Raw genomic sequence first — 14,337 nt, forward strand, 5'->3', positions numbered from 1 at the left:
CACGGCCTCGAGACACTGCAGACCCCTGGGCAGGTTGTGTTGCTGGAGGCAGAAGGCAGGGCCACCTGATTCACAGAGTCTGATTCATGCAAAGTCACCATCATGCTCCCCTTGAGGTGGCTTGCGGGGGGGGGGGGCACCAGGAGGGGCACCACGGGGCCAGCTGGGCAGTTGCCTGGCTGCCACCTTGACCACAACACGGCATGCCCATGGCTGACCTTGGCCACGGGAGCCGGCTGTCCGGAGTCTGCAGCGACCACAGCTTCTCTCACTGCCGGCTCCGGTTGCCTCTGAGTGTGATGACTTGCTCTGCTTTGGTGCCGTGGAAAATCCGGACCCCCTTATTCAGATCTCCGGTGACCAACAACCCCCGTCACCCTGCTGCAGCCTTGTCACCCCACGTCCGTGGTGGCTGCAGAGATGGGAAGGGGCTGAGTGGTATTTGTGGGGACTCAGTGGCCTCCCTTTGCCCATCACCACATCCGAGAAGACAGCATTGTGGCCCCCTGGCCGTGGGACCAAGAGACCAAGGTGGGATGTGACTCCTCGAGCTCCAGGTCCCTGCACCTCCACCCTCCCACCGATGCCCAAGGACGTGGCCACACGGCTCGCCGGTGAGACAGCTCCAAACCCCTCTGTCCTGAGCCCAGGGAGCGCACAGCTCGAGGACAACTCTCTAGTCAGCAAGGTTGCAGCCGCAGCTCAGCCTCAGAGACAGAGAACACAGCCAGCAGCCGAAGGCTTTGTTTTATTTCATGCTGGGACCCACGGCCTATGGATGCCGTTCTCCACCATCTCACCAAGAAGGTAGCACGGCCCACGCCCGGCCTCCCACGACCTGGTCCCAAGCCCACAGAGTACATGCCTCGAGTCAGGATTGTTTTCTGAATCGAATGCAGAGTTCCTCAAGGGCCCTGAGCCTGCCTGGCTCAGCCTCGGGTCAGGCTGGCTCTGCCGCCCAGGAGGAGCCGGGCCAGGGGTCTGCAGGAGAGGTGCACGGGAGAGCCCCAGGGTGGTCTTCCAGGTGATGGTGGGGACAGAGCCTGGGGTACTTAGGGAGGCCAGCGTTTTCCTCTTGTTTTATGTGGCCTGTTGTCGGGCCCCCTTCGAAACAGGCAGAGCAGGCACATCAACCCAAGAGCCTCTCTCCCAGGGGCTGGGGGCTCCGGGACAGGCGAAGCCCCACCTCCACCTCACATGGCGTAGGCCGCCCAGTAGAGGACGTTGACGGCCACGAAGGCCGCAGGGAACACCACGCGGGCATACATGTCGACGGTGTCTGCGTCAATGGGCTTGAAAAGCGCACGGAGGCCTCCTTGGCCCCCCGCGCGGGCCCCCCCCCCGCTTCCTGGCCTCTCCCATCTCCATGTCCACACACCTATAGGAGCCCATGAGGTTCCCAGGCCTGCGGCAGTGCCGGCGGGACACGGCCAGCTCCTGGGTGGCACCAGCAGCCGACAGGGAGAAGAGCACGATGGCGTTCTTCACATCCATCTGCACGGTGGGGGGGGGGGGGGGAGTAGGAGACACGGCTGAGCCGAGGGCAGGCTCCCCCCACCTCAGGACCCCCAACCTGGGCCCGCGTCCAGCAGCAGGACGGGCCAGAGTCTGGGCCTGCTCTTATGCACGGGGGGCTGCAGGTGACCTCCCCAGAGCAGTGGGCAGAGGGTCCTGCATGGGTCCCAGGAAAAGTGGCCCCAGCACTGTTGCCCCTCTGTGTTGGGGGTGGAGGGAGTGGGGCTTGGGGGCACCAGGAGGGGGTAGGGGGGGCTGTCCTTGATCCTGAACACCAGAGAGCCGGCAGGCTCAGCCTCACCTCTGCTTTCTGCTCCTTGACCTTGACCTTGGCCTTCTGCTTCTTCCGGTAGTCAGCATTGAAGTGGGCGAAGGCATACTCCACCAACGCGGCAAACACAAAGACGTAGCAGATCCAGAAGTACACATCCAGCGCCTTGATGGCCGAGGCCCGTGGGAGCGACGAGCGGGCGCTGACCATCAGCGTGGTCATGGTCAGCACCGTGGTAATACCTGCTGGGAAGGGGCGGTGACATTGCTGGGGCCCTGTCATCTCCCGCACCCCTACCCCTGGCCCAGGGGCAGGTCAGGCTCCTCTGGCCTGGCCCGGCCCGGCTGGCCACTGACCCAGGACAGCTGGGAGCAAGGGGCTGAGGGGCAAGACGCGAGCTTGTGGCTAGCAGGGTTGGGTCCTACTTCTGGGCTCCCGCCCTTCCGCCAGCTCCTCCGAGGAGCGGTCAGGGCCCCGTACCTAGAGACACCCTGGCCGGCACTGCTGCCTGGCTGATCCAGAAGGAGACCCAGGACATGGCGACCAGGAGGATGGAGGGCATGTAGGACTGGATGATGTAGACGCCCCGGTTCCTCCGCAGGTGGAAATGCAGGCTGAGCCGAGGGAACTGACCGGCTGCCGGGGAAACGCTCCCGGTTGGGACCTGACCCCCACATGCGGTGGCACTCGGGTGGAGTGGAAGGCGTGGCAGGCACTGGGGGCCACTGCGAACCCCAGAGCCCTGCCTTCATCACCTCCCCACACACCCTGATGGGCCAGGGGTCTCCCCTGCCCTGGGCCTTGTCCCGGGAGAGAGGCTGGCTCTCTGCAGGGCCACCCAGAGGAAGGAGAGGGGACAGGTTCCAGTGCTGCACTGGGCCAGGGGACTCTCCCCGCCGTGTGGCCGGCTCACCTCTCCTGGCCCTCCTCGGTGCACAGTCAAGCTAAAGGAAAGAGCCAGGGGGGCTCGCTGGTACCAGTGACCACACGGTAGGAGCTGGGAAGGGGCAGGAGTGGGCAGGAGACAAGGCAGCCCCAGGAGGCGTGGCCCCTGACGCCCTCGCCCCTCGTGTTCCCCAAACCCCAAGCGCTGCTGGCCTCCGGGAAGCAGCAAAGGACAGAGCAATGAGGCAGAGAAAGCCTGACCCACGTCCGCACTGTGGCATCCTGAGTCCCCGGGTCCGGTGCAGCCTGTGCCCATCCGTGGCTTTCCAGCTGCCTCCTCAGGGGGTCCTCAGAGTCGACTAACAGCTTAGTTAAAAGTGCCAGAAAACCACAAGCCAGGCTCATAGGAAGAGGCCACGAGAAGCTGCGTTACCAGATTTGAAGTTCATCAGCTCTGTGGCGAAGTGGTAGCTGGTGATGGTGAACTGAGCCAGCTGCAGCTTATTCAGCCCGTGGATCTGCTCCTGGTTCTCAGACCAGTAGTAAACGATGTCCTCAGATGAGTAGCCATCTGCAGGAGAGCCCCAGGTGGGCAGCAGAGCCTGGTGTCCCCCAGCCCCTGGAAGCCCCCAGCAGGAGCACCCCGTCCACATGGGGAGCCTGATACGGCAGAGACAGGGGACAGCACGGGAAGACCTAGCCAGGAGCAAGAAGGCCTGCGGCCATGCCCAGCACCCCAGGCAGGAGGACAGGGCCAGAAGAGCTAGACAAAGGGCAGGTCACCATCTGCAGGTGACCCACGGGGGCTATCACACTGGCCGAATGACACAAATACGTGCCTCGTCTGGGCTCCACACCCATCTGTCCCAGGCAAGGCACTGACCCCTGGGAAGAGGGCCGGGCTGGTCAGGGCTTCCAGCTCTCTCTTCCTTCTCTTCAGCCCAGGCCTCTGACTGCACGGGGCCCGTCCCAGTTGCTTCCCGGTCCCCGAGCCAGGCCAGCTGCAAAGCTCCCCGACAGTGTGAGTCCCCTGTGTTCCCCCCGCAGAGCCACCGGAGACGCGAGCACCGCCTGCCCCGAGCAGAGCGCCACCCTGTCCCGGCCCCCAGAAGGGCACTCACAACTCTCCAGATGCAGCATACACTCCTGCTCGTCCATGGGGTACTTGGCCAGGTCCATGTCACAGGCCACCGTGGAGGTGATTCTGCCCAGACAACATGCTGGTGAGGTCTCCGGGAGTGAGGCCGGCGCCCAAGATGCTGTGGTCCTCCTGCCCCACAGGCACAGACGCCCCAGCCCCCCACCCAGAGGGGCCACCTCCAGCGAGGGCGGCCCAGCGGCCTCTCGGGCTCTGTCGGCAAGGTGCTGGCATCGGGGGGAGAACGGAAAGCTACGGTCCGTGGAGAGTTGTGGGTCTCTCTTCAGGAATCACAGCTGGGCTTCGTTCACTTTCCTCGTCCTTCAAAACGCTTGACTGTGTGGCTACGTTAGGGGCTTAGAAGGGAGGTGCCAGCTGAGCACCTGACCTGCGCTAAAGGACGGCCTCTGGGCAGCCCCACTGACCGGGCCGTGTGGGAGAAGGCCCGGGCTGCCAAATGTTCTGACTTTCCAGAAGAATGTAGATTCTTACATAAATCTCCCGGTTTTTAAAATGTTGGCAGCTATGCTGTTTTCAAAAGGCACACGTCAGAAGCTCACGTTCAAACAAATGCGTGTACATGTACGTTCACGGCAGCACAACCCACGACGGCCGGCACGTGGCAGCCGCCCAGAGCTCGTGAGTGCATGAGGGGGCACCAGGCCACGGAATGCCACTCAGCCACAGAAGGGACAAAATCCTGACAAACCTCACAACAGGGGTAACCCCAGAAACACCGCTAAAGGAAGGAAGGCAGACACAAACGGACATGAAATGTGCAGAAGGGGCAGAAAGCGAGTCGGGGCACGTGGGGGAAGGGGGGAGTGAGTGCTCATGGGCCCGGGGTCTCCTTTTCGGGGAATGAGCCGTTCTGGAATCAGATAGAGGTGATGTTTGCACAACACTGCAAATCTACTAAATGCCACTGAATCATTCGCGTTGAAATGGTGAATTTTATGTTATGTGAATTTCACCCCCGCATAAGAAACAGGAAGGCACCGCATCGGCCGAAAAGCTGCACCTGCGGGCTTCCAGCGGCCACCTGCGCAGCGGCTGTGTGTGAAGCGGTGCTGGAGGCCGGGGGCCGCCAACGGCCCGCCAGCCCCCAGCAGAGCCTCCTGGCGAGGCTGGTCCCGGGCTCACCGGATGCTGTACAGGATCACCCCGTCAGGCTGTAGCCGGATGAGCTTGTTCTCCACAGTCACGTCGTGGAACCAGGCGGACTTGGCGTTCACAATGAAGGTGTCCGGGAGCCACAGCTTGTCCACGAAGCGGCTGTCCAGGCCCAGAGTCTCATTGGTGTGGTTGTAGGCCAGCCTGCTGTCCGTCCAGCTCTGGTGCAGGAACACGGTCATGGTGTACTCCTGTGGGGCCGGGGCCGGCCGTCAGCCCTGCTCCTGCCCTGGGGGCCGGGCAGGGGTGCAGCGGAGGCTGGCCGGCACCTACCATGTTCACCTCCGAGATGTGGTCAATGCTGGCTACCTCGATGGCAAGGGCCACGTTCACCGGGGGTCCTGCAAGGGAGGCGCTGAGGCCAGGCTCTCCACCCAGCGAAAGCCCAGCCAGGCAGGACTCAGCTCAGCCAGGGTCTTGCAGGGAGGACCGTGGCGGTGAGCGTCTGCAATGAGATGCTGAGAAGATCCATCTTCCTAGCTGTCTCCCTGAGGGGGCTAGCTGTCGAAGCCTGACTCACCCCTTGGGGACTGCAGATGCACCCCTCAGGGGAGCCATCCCAGAGCCAGCAAGGCTCACACACCCAGTGGGATGCAGGGGTCCACCCGTGCCCCCACCGGCCGCCCTCACCTCCAATGCCAGGCCGGAAGTTGCGAGCATAGCCCTCCATCAAGCCATCCAGGTTGGGAAGCCAGGATATCTCCAGGTTGGAGCCGACATAGTCCCCAATATCGTTCATTGCTCTGGAAACAAAGTTCCCACTGGTCACAGTCTGGGTGCCAGGGATGGAGCCTAGGTCCCCTGCTGGGCCTGAGCCACTGTGAGAGCCCCTCCAGGCTAGACCTGGCCAATCCCAGTAACTCCTGCCAAAACCAGGAAGCCCCAGGGAGGAGCAGGGCCCAGGACTCTTCCGCCTCACCCACCAGCCTCTCTGCCCAACTACCTCCGGCCCACCTGGCCTTGAGCGAGCCTGCTGCGTCAGGCAGAGTCCCCACCCCTGGAGACTCTCGATGAATAACCTCGGAGGACTCTGACAAGGGCACATGGCCTCCCTTTCAGCCTCTGAGGGTAAAGTGTCCTGCAGGAGGTGACTTGAGAGAAGAGATAAGTGACCAGGAAGCTGAGGGCCGGGGAGGGGGGGGATGGGTGAGGGCAAGGTGCCCTGACCCAGGGCAAGGTGAAGGGCCCATGGGGACACTGTAGCCGACCTCCTGCTCTCTGTCCCTTTCCAGGCAGGCCCAGTCCTGGCCCCAGAGATCCCCAAATTGTCCTGTGCTTCTGAGGCTTAGCCTGACCCCAGAGCAGCGGGGGCCCATGCCAAGGGTTGCAAGCGAGTCCCATTGGCAGCCTGTGCGGGTCGTGTTTGTCCCTGGCAGAGCCTCATCGTATGGGTACGGCCGGTACACACCAGACTGCCAAAGGCTGCCCACCCCTGCTTGTGCTTACCTGTCCTGGGGTAAACAGCATTGCCCAAAACTCATGTCCACCCAGAACCTCAGAAATTGGGCTGTAATTAGTTAAGATGATATCGTGCTTGATTAGGGTGGCCCTAAACCCAATGAGTGGTGTCCTTATAAGAAGAGAAAGCAGACACACAGGGAGAAGGCCGTGTTACAACAGAGGCAGAGATCGGAGAGATGCAGCCACAAGGCAAGGGATGCCACGGACCCTAGCAGCGCCCGAAGCTGCAGAGAACCACAGGAATGATCCTCCCTCAGAACCCTCCAGAAGGAGTCAGCCCTGTCCTCAGACTTGATCTCGGGCTTCCGGCCTCCAGAGCTGGGAAAGAATAAATGTCTTTGGTCTTAAGCCCCCCAGTTTGAGGTCACTTGTTAGAACAGCCCCAGGAAACGCACACACCCCGCCCTCCAGCCAGAGGGCAGGGCCCGTCCACAGTCGGGCAGGAAGGGAGGAGGGCATTCAGAAGGGCGTTCAAGAACAGCACCCTTGTGTTACTCTGTAATAACGCTGAACACCAGGAGAGCTTGCCTGGGACAACCCCTCTTCTGTTTCATATACGGACCCTTTGAAGAAGGTCGAATTTAAACCAAGAGCTCCTTAGCGAAGGAAACTCACAAACACTGACCTATCCCGAAGGACCGCCTTGGTCCCTCTAGGCAATGACCTGGTCTAGGGCGGGGGTAAGGCAGGTGATTTGGTAACTAAGTATGAGAAGGACTTGAACGAAGTCCTGGCCCCAAGTAAAGCCCAATTAAAAACACAAATGGAGGTCACCCTGAAGATCGGATGGAAAGGGACTGGTATTAGGTTTTATTTTTGGACTGGCCAGGCTGCCATCTTGCTGCAGCGGCTAGCCTGCCCGCAACAAGGCTGTCAGGAGACACCATCCAAGCCTGGCCTCAGGGTGGTGGCCCAGGCAGGCGCACCTTTCCTCGGCTGGGTCCCATGCGCACTCACAGGCACGAAGTCAAGACAGTGGGGAAGCCCCTGGTCATGAAGCTCGCCTTGAACTGGAAGGATGCCAGTGGACTTCTCAGCCTTTGCCAACCCTAAGGGGGCGCGGAGGGGACAGGCTCCCGGCCCCATCTCACTTCTCACCTAGGACAGGGGCTGCTTGTTTTTCCAGCTGTGAAGAGATGTCAAGGGCCATCCAAGGAGATGCCCCGCATGCCAGCCTGGGTCGTGGAGGGCCTTGCTTTCCCCCCATGGTTCAGGTGGGCAGCTAAAGGGGGGAAAGGGGTCCACATTCCATGTGGGGGTTGCTCAGCAAGGGGTAAGCTTGTGGGGACTCTGACCAGCACCTTGGGAGAGAGGTTCTGCTTCATCTGATGGCCTTGGGCCCAACGATGGCCTAGGGCAGGGGCTCCTGTTGTGTAGACAGACAGAGCAGCTCGGAGACACATGCCCAGACTCCTGGGATGAAGCAGGCACCATGAAAACACTTGTGGCTAGCACCTAGCTGTCGGGCACCACTGGGCCTCCCTCCCTCGACTGACCCCTTGAGCAACCAGCCCACCCTGTCACTCGTCTGTGCCCCTGGAGACAGAAAGGAAAGGTGGGTGTCGCTGAGCAAGGCGGCGGGGTCCTCTTCCCTCCGAGGATCCTTCCACCGTGCACACGCAAGCCCACAGTCCCCGACAGCGGCACTGGCACCTCGGTTACCAGGGGGAAGAGGAACACGGCGACGGTCCCACGGTGAGCCGGCAAGGCGGGAGCTACAGACAGAGCTTCCCCAGGGAGGTGGAGGTGCCAGCAACCCAGAGGGGGCCAGCCAAGGGGGCTGTGGCCGGCAAGCTCAGGCACCCACTGCACGAGGGGGGCTCGGGGAAGGCACAGCTTTGGCCCCACCCGCCGACGCAGCACAGCACTTTCCTTCTTCTCCCACCAACGCCTTCCTACCAGCAAGCCCAGGATCTGACCTGAGCAGCGGCGGCCAGAGCCGGCACCTCCTGTCCTCCCACACCACTCCAGGGGTGAGGACCAGGACCGAGGGAAGGGAGGGTGCTGTCCCCCTGGCTTCTAGCGTGGAGGGAAACAGAAGCTGGTGGGAGAGGAGGCCCCAGACTGACAGCACGGCGCTGTCTGAAGGTTGCCCACCAAGGCCCACAAAGCCCAGAGGCTTTCCTCCCAGCCGGGGCCGCAGCCTGCCAGCCTCCCTGCACGGGCAAACAGACACATCCATTACCCAAACCCCAAGCCAGATGTGGGTCAGAGTGCAGAATGTTTCTGCTTTTAGAAAGGCAATATAATGCACATATGGACTTGGGGTGCGGGGGGGTGTCTGGAGAATTTCCCAGCAGGAAAGTTTAAGTAGGCCCCAAAAGTAGGATGAATGAGACTCATGTAAGAGCAGAACAGGCTTTGCCACCAAATGAGCTTTGGTGTCAAACTTGAGCTAAGACTTTGGGGTTCAGAGCAGCTGGGACTTAAGAATCACAGCTACATGGCTGTGCTGGGCCCACAGCTGATCCCAGGCCTCTAGCACATACGTCCATGGCCACGCCTCAGTGCTTTGCCCTTCCTGTTACCTTGAAGTAAGAAGAGGGAAAGGGGTCATGGAGCTCAATAAAAGAACAAAGCCCTCCCGAGCACAGGGGTCGCATCAACGCTGCTTGTGGTCTTGGGCACAATGGCCACACTGTGGCCAGACCCAGAGCTTCCTGGTTCTGCCCCCCAACCACCACCAAGGAAAGTCTGACCACATCTCCCCCACCTCCCTGATATGTGCTGCCTGAGTGCCTACAGCCCAAACACAGGCTGATGTTCAACATTTTCCAGTTTCCAAGGGTCCAGAAGTCTGGAATGCTGGGGGGCGGGGAAGGGAGGCTGTTCTTGTTCTGGTTTTCTGCAGCCCTTGTACCAAGATGATCTTCAAAAAGGTCCTTCACATCTCCCGTGGAAGGTGGCCAGGATAAGTGCATGGGATGCCGGGCTACCTGGAGCCCATTTCCAGTCCCCAGAGAAGAGACAAGCCAGCAGGGACCCTACTGGTCCCTGAAGCCAAAGGGAGGAAGCCACAGCCCAGGGGGACCCTTCTTCTTAACCTCTTCCTTCCTCCCCTCCCCCAACAGTTAGAAATCCTGAGTTGTCGTTGCAGTCCCCCACCCCCTCACTTCCTCACCTCCCACAACTACTCGCCCCCCACCCCCCACCAGAGGCAGCAGGCTCCTTCCCACCTGCATACTCTGGAGTTCAGTGGATTCCATTTGAAACGGCCCCTGAAAGGAGATTCCACAGCGTCCTGGGCCCCAACTTTCTGACGACCACACACAACCCTTATCTTGTCCACCCCAGCCCTGCTAGCTGCGGCGGAAGCTCGTCTGTGTAGCTCTGCTCCCTTGGGAAAAGGAGCAGCCTCCTCCCCCGTGTCCTCAGGATCGCTCCTTCCTGCCTGCCTGCCGCTCGTGCCGAGCTGAGCGCTCAGCCCGCGCCTGGAAGGGCACCAGGCAGCCAGGGACCGGCCAAGTGCCTCCGGGGCCGAGGACCCCAGCGAGCCCGGGGAACCCGGGAGAATTGGGAGCGTCTCCCAGGCCCTCGTCCAGCCGAGCGGCGCCGGTTCAGCACCGGGACGGCGGACAGCACCCGGGGCCGCAGGAGCTGGGGTGGCCGCGGCCCGCGCCCCAAGGGCAGCAGTGCGGTGAGTCTGGAGAGAAGCGCCCGCGGGGGAGACGGGGTGGGGGGGAGTCCTAGCGGGAAGATGGGGGTGGACGGGGGGATGAAGACGGGAGTCGGCGGGAGAGATGAAGACGGGGGATGGCGCAGACAGGGGTGGGGGTGGGGATGAGGAGCGAGGGTGCTCCCCACCGAGGGCGACCCTGGGCGCACGCGGACGCCGGCTCGCTTACCTGGTGCCGCGGTGCTGCTGCGCGCAGAGAAGCAGGAGCGGGGGCAGCAGCCCGGCCAGCGAGTCCATGGCCTCGGCGCTCGGCGCTGGACCGGGGGCGGCGCCGGGGTCCCGCCGGGCGCGGGCGCTCGAGAAGTTGCTTCTCCGGCGGCCGCGGTAGCGGCACAGGCTGGGCGGGAGCGGGAGGGCGCGCAGCGCGGGCGCGAGGGCGGACGGAGCGCGGAACCCGGAGCCCGCCCCGCCCCGAACCGGGCCGCCCCCCAGCCGCCCCGCCCGTCCGCCCCCACCTGCCGCCGAGCCCCGCCGCACTCCGGAGCCGCGCCGATTCCTCCCCGCCCCTGGACCACGCAGCAGCGCCCCGCCTCCAGCTCCCGCCCCGCCTAGCCGCGCCCCCCTCGGGGGTCCGGCTCTCCCGCACCGCAGCACTGCCGCCTGGGAGGTGACCCAGGCCCACGACCCGCCTGGACGCCGCCTCCCTCTGCCCGGCCGGGCGCCGGCAGACCGACGGGCGCCGCGACCTCGTCCCCGGGGCTGTTTGTGGGGGTCACAGGTCCCGGGCACCTGGTTTAGGCAGTTGAGGAGCGCGGCGCGGGGCGGGGGCTAGCGTTCACCCGCTCCTGGGAGGGAGACCCCCCACCCCCAGCAGCTCCTTCCAAACCCCTCGCACCTACGGCAGAGCAGAGCCAGAGCCTGAGCGATCACCGGGCAGAGCAGCTCTGCCCACACTCGAAAGGCCCGCCTGGGAGAGAGGAGGGCGGTGGGCCTCGGCGCTGCTCCCCCGGCCGCGGTCCTGGTGACGGGATGCAGTGACTTCTCCGTCTGGCCTGATCAGGCTTTGTCACACCTGTCCACACCCCTTTGAAGGGCACTGCGGATGGCTGGGCTGTAACAACGGTGACATCCAAGCTCCGCACCCCCACGAAGATCTAAGGATGTCAAGGCCTTGAGCGTTTTCTATTTTAATTCTTTTCAATATAAAGTTCTGCGCAGTTTCCCTCAAAACACTTTTATCCTTGTTTGGTCTCATTGATTCACTTCTGGACTTGATATCAGCTGACAACAGAAAGTGAATTCTCATGAAAACACCTAAAAATGGACCAGCTTGTTCTGGAGTGGGTTAAGCCCCCTTATAAGACTGCAGACGTTGGCTAGAGCAGGGGCAGCTAGAAAGGGCTTTGCTGCTGGGAATTTCCAACCCAATCTTGAATGCCAAGTATCCAAGGATGGGGCTGGCTCCCAGCTTTCTTTCCTAAAGCCAGGAATGGGTGCTAAGAAAGCCAGGCAGATGTCAGTGTAAATGCCCCCTTTGGAGGGTCCTCCCAGCCCCCTTTAGGTATGGAAGCACTGATCTCAGCATGTTCCCACACTGCATGTATGTGCATGTGCTCTGGACAAGTCTCGGGGCCTCAGGGTCTCTTTCCTGTGGGTCCTTCTGCACACATTTTTGGAAGAGTGAGGAGTTAATCCTTCAACAAGTGCCCTGAGCCTGTCCCTGCACAGAGTGAGAGCCGTGAGTGTCCACCAGGATTGTTATCATTCCCCGCTAGAACAGGGGTCTTGCCTGCCTGCTTCTTCAGTGTCCCTCATGTCTAAGCCTCTAGCATATAATGGGTGCTTAATAAATATAGGAAAATACACAGGCTCAGAATCTCCAAAAGCCAGCAAAACGAGCATGGTCAGCAGCCCCTTTACTGCTCTGGAGCTTCCGTCTTTCAGTCCCAAGCTGTGATCTCTGTGCTGGTCCAGGCAGCCATGCTGTGCTCACTGTCACTCTCCTTTGAATATTTGAGAAGGTCCAGGTGCTGACAGCCTCTGAGAAATAGCGTTGACCTCGAATCACTTGACTCAATTAGTTCAGGGCAAACCAGAGTCTGCTGCTATTTTCTTCACTTGCCTCTTATTACCTGAGGCATAAAATTAACCTTAAACTTTCACTGCAGAAGGATTCTGGACAGGTATCTTAGCCATAGCTCTGGTCATTTGGTGGTACCAACTTGCCTCTTCTTCCTCAAGCCCTGGAGGAAGCACAGTTTCAAAAAACACGAAGAGACAAAGAGGTAAAGAAGTCACCTGCTCAGGGACGCCTGGGTGGCCCGGTGGGTTAAGCATCTGCCTTCGGCTCAGGTCATGATCCCAGGATCCTGGGATCGAGTCCCACATCGGGCTCCCTGCTCAGCAGAGAGCCTGCTTCTCCCTCTCCCTCTGCTTCTCCCCCTGCTTGTTCTCTCTCTCTGTCAAATAAATAAAATCTTTAAAAAAAAAAAAAAAAAGAAGTCACCTGCTCACACAGCCGACCTGCCATCCACGCACCTGGTGAAGTTTTCTGCCGGGATAACCAGGATGTGCCATGACCTTCAGTCGAGATGCTTTACTTTCCTCCCCAGAATCTGCAAGCTCCATTTCAGATCTATATTGTCCCTAATGGGTTTGTCTGGATCTGAAGAATGGAGTTTTCATTATTCCTTCTTCAAGTTTTTCAAATTAGTTTGTGGCCACTTCTAGACATAACCAGGCAGTGTCCCCTTTTTCATCTTTGGCCCCGTTCAGACAAGCTCCAGCTGCCCCAGAACAGAGAGAGCCAATTCTGGGTGGCCCCAGCAGAGGTCAGGAAACCAGGCCCTTGGTTCTGGGTGGCCGGCTGCCGGCTGAGCTGGAGCGAGCCCCAGGATACAGGAGCATCCGCGCCTGTGAAACGGAACAGGCCCACTTCTCCCCTCCCTTTGAGGATCTGGGAAATGCTCCCCCACTCAGAGGTTTGGGGCAAGCCACCTCCCTTCTCTGGAAAACATTGTAGGTTGTTCCCCATGCTAATCCCACGCCTGTTACTTTTTGAGGGAAGAGGGAGAACCCACCCTTCAGACCAGGGGAATAAGGATGAGAAAGAAACTCAAATTTCGAACTTAAGGCATTTGGTCCCCTTACGACGACTTAACTCGTCCATGGCGTCCCTATTGGCTTATTTGACATGGTGGCTTCTCCGTCAGGCAGGACCCGTGCAGAGTCCTCTGGTTCCAAGCTTGGGGAAGTGACAGCACTATTTCTCCTGTTTAGTGCAGGGAGGCTTATGCTTTCCCCTGTGGCCCTGAGCAGGACAATCATGCATTTGGCCCTGGAAAGTTTGGAAACTCTGCCCCCTTGGTTAGACCCCGGGAGTCGCCGGCAGCACTTCCCTGGGACCAGGCTCGGCAGCCTGAAGATGCATCTGGAAAAACTAGAAAAGTATGTTCTGCTGGTCTGTTAGAGTCTTGAAATCATCAGCCTGCAGCCTTTTTTTGTATTATTTACCTTTTGGGTAATTGCTTTGCCCGGTGCTCACAGCAAATGGGAAGGGATGGCACCAAGTCCGAGGCTTGGGCGGGGAGCTGGCCCACATCCATCCCAGCAGCAGGATGAGCCCCAGGAGGTAGAGGTGAGTCATAGGGATCTGGGAGGGGAAGCAGCACTAGCTAAATTTAAAATCCCTGCCTGATATATTTGTGAGGTTGCTTTATTATTTTCCTGGGGAGAGAAATGGCAGTGACACGAAAGAATTTTCTTGAGCTTAGGCTGTAATTATTAATGCTGTGATTTTCAGATGGAATCCATTCATTTGAGAAGCAGAGGGGGGGCGCCTGGGTGGCTCAGTCGTTGGGTGTCTGCCTTCGGCTCGGGTCATGATCCCGGGGTCCTGGGATCGAGCCCCGCATCGGGCTCCCTGCTCGGCGGGAAGCCTGCTTCTCCCTCTCCCACTCCCCCTGCTTGTGTTCCCTCTCTCGCTGTCTCTGTCAGGTAAATAAATAAAATCTTAAAAAAAAAAAAAAAAAAGAGAGAGAGAAGCAGAGGGAACTTGGCAGAAAGGATCAAACGCAAAGCACTTGCAGCGGCCGAGGTTGTCTGTCTACTTAGACGGAGGGCGAGGGCGGGCTCACAGGAAGTGAGGCTTACTGCCACGCTGTTCTCAGGAATCCAGGCCCTGAGAACCGATAAACATCAGACTTGGCCACTCGGAGAGTTGTTTCTACGCGAGTCAAATAGACATTCCAGTACAATTGGTCATGTTTAATGTGGAGA

General features: G+C 60.2%; 1 protein-coding gene across 1 annotated transcript; it reads right to left on the bottom strand.

The window, feature by feature from the left end:
• Positions 1-1,193: 1,193 nt before the first annotated feature.
• Positions 1,194-10,356, bottom strand: GABRD (gamma-aminobutyric acid type A receptor subunit delta). Its single transcript, XM_045895535.1, is given in 10 exon segments — positions 1,194-1,340; positions 1,342-1,494; positions 1,817-2,028; positions 2,267-2,422; positions 3,105-3,242; positions 3,793-3,875; positions 4,953-5,173; positions 5,256-5,323; positions 5,613-5,725; positions 10,289-10,356. Coding segments are annotated over 10 exon segments (1,359 nt in total).
• Positions 10,357-14,337: the final 3,981 nt, after the last annotated feature.

This window comes from Mirounga angustirostris, unplaced genomic scaffold (genome assembly GCF_029215605.1).
Source record: "Mirounga angustirostris isolate CCGP_5_RB_7025 unplaced genomic scaffold, mMirAng1.0.hap1 SCAF_4, whole genome shotgun sequence".
NCBI lineage: Eukaryota > Metazoa > Chordata > Mammalia > Carnivora > Phocidae > Mirounga > Mirounga angustirostris.